Raw genomic sequence first — 13135 nt, 5'->3', positions numbered from 1 at the left:
TTATTTCTTTATTTCCATTGTGGTCCACAACCTTGTGACCATCCATTTAGTTATGATAATTCCATGAAAAAACAAAACTACGTCTTTTATAGTAAATTTTTCAAAATTTTAGTGCTTAGTAGAGTACAAATAATATGTATACTGGTTATTCAAATAAATGTGCAAAATGAATGCTGCAACATAAAAATTGTTCATTTGGCCCAATTTCTTCATTTTACAAAATGAAGAAATTGAATTCATAAAAATGATCATGATATTACTAACAATATGATAAAAATGAGTGGATTGAATAATTTTCACATAGTTCTAAGGAAAGCATTGTGTAAAGATTAAAATATAAATCAAATGTATCACCTCTATGCTTCTTTGGAAATTCTCTGAATAATACAGAATGGCAATTCTTCTATGAATTATAGCCTTAGAGAGTTGCCTGAGACATTGACAAGTTAGGTGACTTTTCCATAATAACTTAGGTGGTATATATCTGAAGGATTCAAGGATTCCTAATGCTGCTATGAGAAAAGCTTTCTATTCACTATTTAATGTAGTAACTAATCATCATTCTTCTTATATAATATTAACATCTTCCCTTAATTTTTTCTTTAGGGACTTGATTATTTCTAAGAATCTGTCAACATAAAATATTTAAAAGATTACAAATTGAGTTTCATTATCTTGTGATTCATCTCTAATTTGTAACTGAAGGTTTATTATTTCTTTTCTAAATGCCCTCAATATCTTCCTTTATTTGTCTTTTAATTAAAAGAACTTTAACTTTGTAATATCAAGATTTCCCTCATTTTCTACATAGTTTTTTAAAATGAGATTTTATTTTCCCCAAAATTCTTTTACTTCCTTTTAATGAATTTATGGGATAAACAAACATCTAACATGTAGGTATGTGTGCATATATACATATAAACACAAATAATTTATTAACATGTACACTTTTTAAAAATATTAATCATGTTAAATTTGTACACAATTGTTATATATGTATATATACACACATATATATATATATGTATATATATTCACTGAGACACAACTCTCTCATGTTCTAAGCTGCACCATCTATTTAGTGATATTGTCATTGTTTTTCTTGATTTAATAGCTTGGGAGATGCTGCCAAAAGATTTCCAAATGCTATGAATGCTTTTTTTTCCTGAAAAACCAAAACAAATCTCAAAGGTGCAACTGAACCGATGACAAAAACTGAAGCTGATTAAAATTTGGTGCTAGAGGTAAATTTCAAGACGAAACAACCTCTTATGAAAACCCATTTACTCAAGAATAACTTTTATATTCCCTCAAAACAATTAAATTTCTAGAATTATTTTCAACACTGTTATTTTGAAAAGCAATCAAATCTAGCCATCCTTTGCTTTGATTCCTATTACTCTTTACAAACCATTCAAGAAATATTTTCTTGGTTGATTACAAATAGACATTATCTGGACATTTTTTTCTAATTGAGAAATATTTCAAGAATTTTAATTAAAATCTAATTTAAAACATTACATATATAAAGTATAGAATGTATGCTAAACTAATGAATACTTTTAAAACTTCAGTTCAATAAATGCATTATTCAGATATTACCATAAAGCAAACCCTGAAGACATTTAAAAAATAATTTTTTAAATAGCTCTGAGCCAGGTTCTTACATGTTAATCTAACAAGCAAAATAACACACATGTTAATGTAGCATTCATATATTTTAATGTCAAGGTGGCACTATCAAAATCAAGACAAAGGTGCATTATTTAGTCTCAAAAGTATATAGTTCTCTAAAAAATATCTGATATTAAACTATTTTAAAATATGTATGAAATAGTCACATTCTGTCATTACCTAGACACAGGAAACCTTCATTAAGTCAGTGAAAATTGTGCATAAATGTCCCTATGTTGTAAAGGGATCTATGCATAGAATGTTTACTGAAATGTTTCTTCACTGTTCCCATTTTTTTTTTTTGTCATTTCCCACTCAGCTCTATTCTGGAAGGAAATATGTATTTCCTCTCCCCATGTTATTTCCCTCTAGGGAGCCACTTTTGTAGTCTGCCAGGCATATCTAAGAATCCCTCTGAAGTACTAGGAACAATGGTAGAAGAAAAATGAATGACCCTATTTGGTGGCAGTAAAGGTATTCAAAGGCTTATTAATGGTGGTAAACTGCTTGAACCCAGTTCAAACCTCTGCCTGAAGGAAGGAAGACAGAATGGTAGAGAATTTCTAATTCTCAGGGCTTTTAGTCCCTGAGGTTTATCAGCAACACTAACCAAATCCATGCTCCCAATTTAAGTGTCCTAGGTAATAACAGTAAAATACCTTCTAAAAATGGTAAAATGATAGGGGAAAATATAACGGCGTTCAAATTGTTATGATGGCATGTTTCATATACAATTGGTGTGTTACTGTGTTCAAATGTGCTATTAATTATTGTTATTTCAAGTAAGATTTTACTAATGAAAATTGGAGCTCCTTAGAAAATAAATGCAAAAATTAAGTCTAGCCTTAACCTACTCAAGTTTTTAAACTTTTACACTATATTTTTTGTCTCTTCTTGATAGTTGACTAAAATGACTTTGTTTGGACAAGCTAAATGACAAAAGCAAAGGCGTTTTTATTTCTTGATATAGAAAAATACAACACTTAAGCTTTACTTGATATTCTGCCAGCAATACAATAGTGACATCAGGTTTATAAGCATATTTTTCTCCTATCAGACAGAAAGTTACTTTGTGCCTAATGTAAAGTCACTATACATTTTTCATGTAAATTTATGGAGAAGTTATAACATGATTAGAAAGTGAATGTTATTGGACATTTATCAGTAAAATGCAGACTCATTACAAGAAAACAGAGAGATCAGCCAATCCAAATGCTAGGCTAACTGACCATTTATATTGTTCTGGAGGAAGCCTTGACAACAAAGTACTACTCATAATATTGAACCATGGCCCTCTTGGCACAGGAAAAATTAGAATAAAATCAAAGAGATTTGTATTTGTTTTGTGTGTGCATGTGTGTGTGTGTGCGTGTTGCAAATGCTTTTAATACAAAATTTCATTTCCTTTTAATATGTGAGCAATATTTAAATATTGAAGCAAAGAAGAGATAAAAGGTCAAAGAACTTGGTTCAGGTTCCAAAAACAACTACATATACTGAGATTTCCTGTGTCTCCATATGAACTGTTTCCTTCAGTTTAGGCAAGATTATATTTTGAGTGCAGGGCTCATATTTGGTGTCTCCTGTGAACCTCCAAAAAACAAGTAGATGGGCAAACTGACCACAAAATTAGTTTATGAAATTGAAAGTTAAAGAAACATAGTAACTAGTTAGTTTTTGTTGCTGTTGTTGTTTTTCTTTTCACTACAAGATCAAAGTGGTCTATACTTACCCACAGGAGACATTTCAGGCACACCCGCAGTGTATGGGCCATCCAAAAATTTTGGTTCATTGTCGTTGATATCCTGAATCTTAATGACGAATTCCGACTCTGGTTCCACAGGTTTATTAGTCAGCCTATCTAGGGCTTGTGCTCGGAGTGTGTAGTAGGCCTGCTCCTCCCGATCCAGCCTCTTTGTAGCATGAATATCCCCAGTGTTCTCATCAATAATGAAAATGGAACTTGCCCCTTCGCCTGACAAGATGTATTTGATGGAGCCATCTCCTTTATCAACATCAGAGTGAAGCTGGTGAAAAATTGATGTGAGATGAGATTAACTTACAAGAGAGTCAGTGATATGGTTGATATGTAAAAATAATTCTTATGTCAGGAAATAGTACATGAAATTTTATTGTTCTAGGAAAGATAAGCTTCTGTGCTTATTATACACAGAAGAAAAACACTATCAGAATCTGTCAACTTGCTCTCATGAGCAAGACAATTTCGTTTCTTTCAGTAAACAGTCTGATTTCCAAATCTATATATGTGTCTTAAAATCAGTTATCTGCACTTTCATTTTATAATTTGCTCTGTTCCACCAAGATTTTACTTGCACACAGAAGGTATTCAATAAATATCTATTAATTAATTAATTAATCTTGATCCTGGGAAAAGAACATCTAAGTCTTTAGGGAACAGTAAGTTTACTATTTAGACTCTAAATAGAAATCTCCACCAGAAACCACCTGCTGCTCTAAAGAAACCCATCATAAATCATTTCATCTTTCATTCCTTTTATCTTTTTCATTATTAGCAAAATCTGATAGGTCTCTGATCATTGAATGTAACTCCAAAAACATATTTAGTGACCAGACACCTCCAGTATTTTAAAATAGGAAAATGGGAAAATATGTTGTTCTAAACAACTGGAGTCTTAAATTAATTGACAACTGATATATCGGCTAAAGACCCTCTTGAAATACGCAAACCTTCATTAGATTCACATGATTAAGTCCAATTTAATAGTTGGTGATACTAGTACTAGATTTCTATTTCATGCTGGGGAAAGTTCCTGCAGTGATAGAATATTATTGCAAGCTGACAGACCTTAAGATACTCTAACATAATTGCACACTTGCCTGAACTTCATGACCTAAGATATGTACAATTTAACTTCCCATCATTTTTATTTCCTGTCCCACAAAACAACAAACAAGCAACCAGATAAAACAACAATAACCAAAAATATCATGGTTGAAAGAAATAATCACTTATGATAAAACCCTCGATATTAAGAATTCTTAAGTTTTCCATAAGAAAATCTAAAACTTTACTATACAAATGCCTATGCATTTCTTAAATTATAAGGTCAGTAGAGATATAAACTTAGGAGGGCAAACATAAAACAAAATTTTTCATTAGCTTTAGCTAGATCACCAAGATATGCAGGTTATTTCTAGCCTAATAGAATTCTGAATTCTATTTTTATTTTGTTTTGGCAATTTCAAAGAAAGAAAGGGGAGAAAGGGGGAATAAATTCTATAGAAAGCTAAGTGAACTGTTCTTGCTATTTATTCCTGAGTCCCTATCATCTTAATTATTTGGGCTGTCTTTCCTAAGGTGCACCCTAGCTTCTCTGAGCCTTTTAACTCTAAAGCTAAGTTCTTTCAGCATGAAGCAATGCAAAGAGCAAGAGATCTGGAGTCAGATCAGTTCATTTGCATGTCATGGCATCAAATCTCTGATGTGGTTTTCTTCACGACTATAGGACAAGCAACAAACTATATGACATAGTCGGACCTGTTCCACTGCTGGCCAGTTGAACAACACTGCTTTATCGTTCTTTCTATTCCTTCCTTCCTTCCTTCCTTCCTTCCTTCCTTCCTTCCTTCCTTCCTTCCTTCCTTCCTTCCTCCCTTTCTCTCGATTTTCAATACTTTTTCACTCTTTTTCAATACTTCTTTCTTTCTTTCTTTCTTTCTTTCTTTCTTTCTTTCTTTCTTTCTTTCTTTCTTTCTTTCTTTCTTTCTTTCTTTCTTTCTTTCTTTCTTTCTTTCTTTCTTCCCTTCTCTTTCTCCTTTCCTTTTGTTCAAAGAAACCTGATCAAGTATCTTGTGGTTTACCAGCTCGAAAGCATGCAGGCTCTCCACCTAGTCTTTTTTGAGCGCCAGACTGGCTCAGAGTGAATGTAAAGAGCAATTGTTTCTGTTTTGGCCAGAAACCCTGAAAGTCTTCCTTTCCCCAAATGATTTTTTTAACTTTACAAAATTATTTCTTCTGTTCTTTCTTATCAGTCTCAATCACAAAATGGGCATAGCTTCAATGAAGCAGAGACATGATAAAACACAGGGCAATCTCTTGTCATTCTGATCCAATATCTAGTCACTGGACCCAGAGGAAAAAGTGAGGTTGGCAACTTAGCTCACTTAAATCCAATTCACTTGCATGTCATGATATTACCTCCCTGATACCATGGTCCTCTTTGAGAATGAAGGACAAAAAATGCACAACCCATCCTTCTGCTTCAGCTGTCTTTTTCAGGAAACAAAAAAGAAGAAAAGGTTGGCCTAAATCAGATCTGAGTTGTATACATTTAACTCTAATTCTATGATTCTATTTAAGAAATTTAAAGTGCCCATTCTGTCTCTTATGACTCAGCTGTCCTGAAACTGCAACTGTCTTTATTATTGTCATTCCTTTTAATTGCATTGCACAGTTTGAGATGGTTTACCTAAGTTGTTTTCTGCTTGTTAAATGGGGATACCTTTGTTGTACCATCATTTTTAGTCATGCAGTACTTACTCTTCATGACCCCATTTGCTGTTTTCTTGACAAAGATATTGGACTGTGCAATTTCCTTCTCATTTTGCAGATGAGGAAATGAGGCAGAGTTAAGTGACTTATCCATTTAATAGGTCTCTGAAGCTAGATTTGAACACATGAAGATTTATCTTCCTGATTCCAAGTTCATTGCTCTAGCCATTACACTTGGGTGCAACTCACTAACAGTTCTAATATAAAATATAACAACTGGCACCTAATTTCTATCACTAATATTTAGTTGACACCTAATTTGGGGTAACACAGGACCAGTAATACAAACAAGTGATCAGAAACTATTTATAATTGATGTAAAGCTAGGCATATTACACTCACTTCTCTAGACCTGTCCTCATCTGTGGGCATTTAACACAGTTCCTGTCACAATAGAGGTGATTTAAAAATGTTTCCTTGATTGAATGAACTAGATAAAACCAAAGTCCTTTCCAGAACTAAATTGTGTGATCCTATGATTATGTCACATAGTTTTAGGACTGTGAACATTCTCACTTGCAGCATCAATTCCTATAATTCCTTCAGCCAATTTATGCCAGTTTATATTCACTTTTAGAATATAAAATGTGACCCTACCTTGTTTTCCTGAGGCCCCAGATACTTATTAGTGCATAAGTTATTTAAAACAGTGGTTTAAGAAGGTCACAGGAGGGGGAAGTTATCAGCAGGGAACAAATTAAATCCTGATTGTAGGCTCCAGTTTGGAATCTGATGTTTTATTTAAGGCCATTGTCATTAGCTGATCATTACTGAAGGGAATAGAAGACAGTGATAAAAGGTTTCAAACTATTTTTTCCTTGTTTGAATGGTATTTGGGGATCTGGATTTTTTTCTCTCTACATCAGGTTCTGGTTCAGCTTCTCTGTACTTTTATATCATCATTTCCATCACTAACAATTTTCAGCCAGCTAGGAGTATCACTAAGATTGCAATCACTGCCAAAATCCACTGGCAAAAAATCACTTTGAGTCGTAGCTTAATGCCATTGCAAGGCCTGTGTCAGCATCAGCAGTTAAAAATGGGTGACCAATTTTGAAATTTTAAGATGGATAAATAGCTATCTATTACATATTCTACCTTGTGTCCTTCAGATATTTAATCTGCTCAATTATATGCACTATTCCATTCTTAGGAGTTAGACTGAATAAGCCTATGCTTTTAGGAGAAATATGCTATCCTAGCTGCTGAAAAGGAATCATCAGCAAAAAGCTAAGCTGCTGAAAGGGTAAGACTGTGTAAGGCACTCTTAGGATGACCCACATTGTAGTAAAGTACATTTTTTTCTCTTATTTTCATCTTGATCTTTCCTCATCTTGCCAGTCCCATTCTCTATATTCTTCCTCTCACAGACTCCTTTCATGAGGAAGAAGAGACTCTGAATAGAGATGGCACACTTGCTACACTGCTACAAACCAATACACTAGTCATAGAGAAGAAAAATAAAACAAACAACCCCCCCATAAATATACTTAATAACACAAAAAAATAACTCAACATTTCATGTCTATGTCATTTGAATATACTATGGCCAAAACTGATGGTCTAGTTTTCTTAAGAAAACTTGTAAGGAGAAATTTAATTCATTAGTCACCAGCCCAAACTCACTTTCATTGCTGAATTTCCCAAAAACTTCAATGTGTATAATATTCCAACAATAACATTTTATTTTAAGGGTAAGTTGCTTTTTGCCCTATATTTTTAAAGAGAGGAGTACAATTTACACATGAACTAAGGATTAAAGAGTCTTGCCTTTACTATGATACTCTAACAAAAGTAAAACTTGTATCCAGAGTAGCATGGATTACTAAAGTCAAAGATACTCAAAATGAGAATATCAGAATCATCACAGTGGATAAATTCAGCAATCTATTCAACCTGTTTTATATTGGTGGCACTGAGGTATAAATTTGTGAAGATCTAATTTTCCTACTTAAAATCAGTCCCAGAAGGTTACAGGGATATCCAAAAATACTGTTTTTCCTATTATTAACCCAACTTATATGTGTCATATTTTTAATAAAACCTTTTAAAAGTTACTTTTATTTTCAGTTTCAACCATCTTTAAGCTCTTTGTAATGTAATAGCAGTTTGCTTGTCCTAAACTTATTTTTTAAAGGTTCAAGGTATGTACCTTTATTTTCATGTCCAAAGATTGTGTGAGCAAGGCTTTATTTGTACTATCTGTACACTCCATTATTTTATAAACATCATTAGAATATTTTTAGAGATATCATTTTCCTGCCTGAAAAATATTATTTTTAGTCTGCCTGTATAGAAATTTCTTTGAACCTTTTAGGGTATGCCTTGCTCAATTTAATATTCCTTCACCCCATTGTTTCTTTCTTCAGATGTAGCAATCAGAAGTTTTCATAAAATTCCAGGTTCAGATGTGGCATGAATTTGAATAGGAGGAGAAAAATATTGCTTCAAATTATAGCTGTTTTTTCCCCCAGAAGTAGCCCAGAATTTTCTTGATTTTTCAGGATCTTGATGCTCATCAAGCCATTGTCTTCAAAAAGCAAGATACAGAGTATAAGGAGCAGGGAGGAGGGCACAATGATTCTAGTTTTTATGATCTGAAGTTTAACATATTAGCTACAAAACTATAATCTATTAACTCAGAAAAAAGAATAAAATCTTGGCAAGAGGATTTTTTGTAGAATATAAAATTAGAGATAACATCAGAATAGAAATAGTGAAGTTCAGTGGATAGAAATCCCACGTTAGTCTAAAAATCCAGAAGTCCCTGGTTCAATCCTTTTTCTGACCTACACTAACAATCTAAAGCTATTAACACCATAGACAATCTGCAAAATTATAAAGTATATAACAGCTGCTGATCTGCAATGGAAGAGGGAGTATTTGAAATCATGGATTCAGATAAATAATAGGATAGAGAAAAATAAAAAGGATTTTCTGATTTTCATACTTCTCATATTTTTGTTTTCTTTTTGTGTTGTGATCAAGAGATTTCAATAATTCCCCTAACTGGTTTCTTTCCCTGAAAAGTTCAGTTACAGTGCCCTGGAACAAAATCTCTAATCCCAGCTTTTCATGGGGAGAATGGAGATGTTACTTTGAAAACTTAAAAAAGGAGACTAACAAAACTCTGTGTTCTAAGAAATGCTTGAAAGGGAAAGCAGTAATGAATATAATTAAATTAAAATCTCTTTACTTTTAATAGACAATGAAATGAACAAGAATTTAAAACATGCATCCAAGTATATCCCTGTATTATCATTTGCATATAAGATGAAATAGTAATTATGTGGAAAATTTATTAATATTCCTATTTATGCATTAAGTTAGTCAACCTGATAATTAATATATTAAATATTTATAGCATAAATATTTTTATATAACTTTTACATTTAGTTAATCATTGTGGAGCCCCAAAATTTAGGCCATGTAAATTAATTAATTAATTAAACATGTGGGACTAATGTAATTAATTTTCAAAGTACCCAATACACTTATTTGAAATTTTTTCTTTAAGGCAATGGAGATTAAGTGACTTGCCCAAGGTCATACAGTTAAGCATTTTTTAAGTATCTGAAGCCAAATTTGAATTCAGGTTCTCCTGATTCCAGGGCCCTGTACTCTATTGGCTGTGCCACCTAATTGCCCCTCGTTACACTTTTAAATTATACAGGTAAATTAAGAATACTTAATTACCAAATGTATTTTCCATAACATTTTTTTCTAAGCCATTACCATTAACAAATACCTGTAGTTTAACATTTAGGATTATAATGACACCGTCTTCTGAAGAAAATTAAAGATTTAAACAACTGTTTGATCCATGTCTATTAATATTAATTCAAAGTATTTAATATGGTCAAGGAAGAGTTTATTTAGATTCTTGGTTCCTCTCATTTTTAGCTTCCTTGAATTTCTTTATTTAAAAGGTGGCAATAATAATTCCTTAGTAACTATTTCACGGGATTTTTGTGAAAAGCAAATGAGATTATGTATTGAAAACCCGGAAAACCATAAAGTGGTAAGCATAGATGGCAGACATTTTTAATTACCTGTAATGAGGATGGCATATTTTAAACAAAAAAGATAAAATGCTATAGTATAATGTATATCACATAAAAAACTAAATATTTATTGCTTAATGACTAAATAAACAAAAGAGATATCAATAAAAATGTTTAGGTCAAGATAATTTTCAAATTTTAGAAAATGAAAAAAGATATATATATATATCTGAGATAATTGACAAAGTTCTCTTTGGAAAACAAGAGACTTGCCTGATTATCTTTCTGATAGCAAATGTAATCCCCTAATGTGAGGAAAATCTCATGTTTTATGGAAGTCAATGGCTGCTAAAATCACCCCACCCTCTAGCCCTGCTTTGATGGGACCCGTGATGACATGAGGCAGACATCCTGAAACTGGAGAAAGAAGAATTGAAAATATGTTGTGACGTCATTGACTGCTGTTAATCATTCTATGTTCTGTTGTCTACTTCCTATAAATGACCCTCAAGGTGTCATGGGGGGGGGGGGGGATTGGGGGGTTTGGACCCTGGTTTCTAACTGATCTCCATGCATATGCATTAGGATACAGAGCTCAGAAGGACTATTAAACCATATATATTAAACAAATTTCTGTTGTTCTTTCTTGAGACCAACTTTTGGGATCTAACACAATTTGGCCTAATATTATTTGTTCCTTATTAGGGCAAACTCTAGAGGTTGTCACATGTAGTTTAATTCTTTTAAAGGCCCAAACTCATGATGTTTGTCATAATTTATATTTTTTTTTACAAAAGATACTATCATTTAAATGTTTCAATAGGAAAATATCCACTAAGAATTGAATTATTATTGAACCCAAGTCACTTGCTATTAATGTTTGTCCTTCATACTTGAAGAAGATCATGACATCAAGGAAATGGTATAATGACAAGCAAATCCAGTGAACTGAATTTAAGTCGGGTGGGGGGGAATGTGTTAAGTTCCCAGCCACACTTTCTCCTTCAGAGTCATCCAGTGGCCATATATGAATCAGGACTGGAGAGGGTCCTGGTGGGTGCAGTGAATAGGGCACTGGCCTTGGATTCAGGAGGACAGGAGTTTGAATACAGCTTGAAACATTTGACCCTAATTAGCTGTGTGACCCTAAGCAAGTCACTTAGCCCTGATTGCCTCAACTCCGGGGCCAAGCCACTTGCCACAATAGCCTAGAAGCATACACAGACACACACAAACACACACACAAACACACAGACAAAAGTCTTCACTTGAACTTAAAAATCATTTTCCACCTGTGTCATTTGCCTGAGTCATTTTTGTTTCATTTAGGGAATAAACATTACAAAATTAAAATCAATACTCCTTTTCTCAACCCAATCCAAAGCAATCCCCTCAGTTTGTCTATTGGCCCTCCTTTGCCAGAAGTCTAGACTGAGTGAGTCAATCATAACCAAAAAAGAACTTTTCTCAAAACTGAGGTGAGCACATCACTAAGATGCACAAAATCAGGGATTTGCATAGTAGGACATTTTTAAAATTTTCTTTTTATGAATTTGCATATTTTTAACAAATACAAATGACATTCTTCATGGTAAGTAGTATTTATTTGATTATAAGTCAAGAAATATGATATACCTCAATTACTGGATTGGGGATGGTTTTAAGAGCAAAGACAAAATTTTCAAATCTAGAGTCCCTAAGTACTTTGTCTTTCCTAAACACATTATAAACCCCTTCATTATATAGTAAACATAGAGGAAATGCTTTCAATATTAAGATCAAAAATCCTTTAGAATTGCAAAAAAAAAAGGATTTTTTTATCTAAGATGATGCTTTACATTTCCAGGAACTGTGTTTTTTGATTAATTCCATACACCAATGAAATCAGTACTTCAGATAAAATTATTATGTCATATATATTCTTAAGTTTTCCTTAAGTCCTACCCAGATCATGGAATGAGAGCATAGTCTTCTCTTATTCTTAGTTCATTTTTCACCTTGTGTCCATATTATACCTTACATTCTCCCCTCCTCTTCTTACTAAAACCCATTGTCTTTGGAAAGGGCATGTCTTTGGACTGCCCTACTGTTCTATTTATTACCTCTGGTTTGTGTGTGACCTTCTTCTTCAAGAATGAAGGACAGATAACATAACATAACATAACATAGCATAACATAACATAACAAAACAAAAGTCCAAAGCATCCTTATGTATTTATGAGTTGTCTCTTCTTATTAGAATGCAAACTCCTTGAGGATTGGGGTTGTATTCATATCCTCAAGGTTACCACAATGCTTGGCACATAGTAAGCATTTAAATGCCTTTTCATATACAATTCAAGGAATCTAAGGTTCTCAAAAGATATGTCAATGGAAAGCAAGTCTTGCTGAAGATTCTTTATCAAACAGGGAAGGATAAGATTCTAATCTTATTCTCTTTTTTTAGAGGGTGATGAGGCTCATCATCAGAAGGTTGTTCAACAGGTGATGATTTATGGGGTGGGGGAGGTAGAGTAATTCATTTAACCACCTACTAAATTATGGAAGGGATGTAATATTCACTGGAGAAATCACAGATCCTTGAAGGGCTGAAGTACATTCTGAGTGTTAATACAGTAAATCCTCATTAATTCAGGATCCACTTATGTAAAATTTGTGAAAATCTTGAAATGCCAGATAGAAAAGGAAAATGCTGAACAAATTAATAGTAGAACCAAAAGAAATCTTTAGCCTACTTGGGGGGGGGGAGTCATGAAATTGTTCTCAAGCACTCAGAAAACCATTTTGTAGGCAAATACTGCTAAGGAAACAATGAAGTTGTTAATCACAAAGATTATTTTCCTATTCCTTAAAGTACTTAGAAGATGCTCAAAGCTCTCTAACACAGTTACACCTATAGCCAACTCAGTAACAAGAGTTCCTA

General features: G+C 33.0%; 1 protein-coding gene across 1 annotated transcript in view; it reads right to left on the bottom strand.

Moving 5' to 3' along the window:
- Window positions 1-13135, bottom strand: part of CDH7 (cadherin 7) — a 193393-nt gene that overhangs the window by 113748 nt on the left and 66510 nt on the right. The window contains exon 3 of the mRNA XM_074200451.1: window positions 3407-3701. Coding sequence (XP_074056552.1) covers window positions 3407-3701 — 295 coding nt within the window. The remainder of the gene's footprint in view (window positions 1-3406; window positions 3702-13135) is intronic.

Source organism: Macrotis lagotis, chromosome X (assembly GCF_037893015.1).
Source record: "Macrotis lagotis isolate mMagLag1 chromosome X, bilby.v1.9.chrom.fasta, whole genome shotgun sequence".
Classification (NCBI taxonomy): domain Eukaryota; kingdom Metazoa; phylum Chordata; class Mammalia; order Peramelemorphia; family Peramelidae; genus Macrotis; species Macrotis lagotis.
The sequence above is the reverse complement of the archived record's forward strand: the minus strand, read 5'-3'. Positions and strand labels throughout refer to the sequence as shown.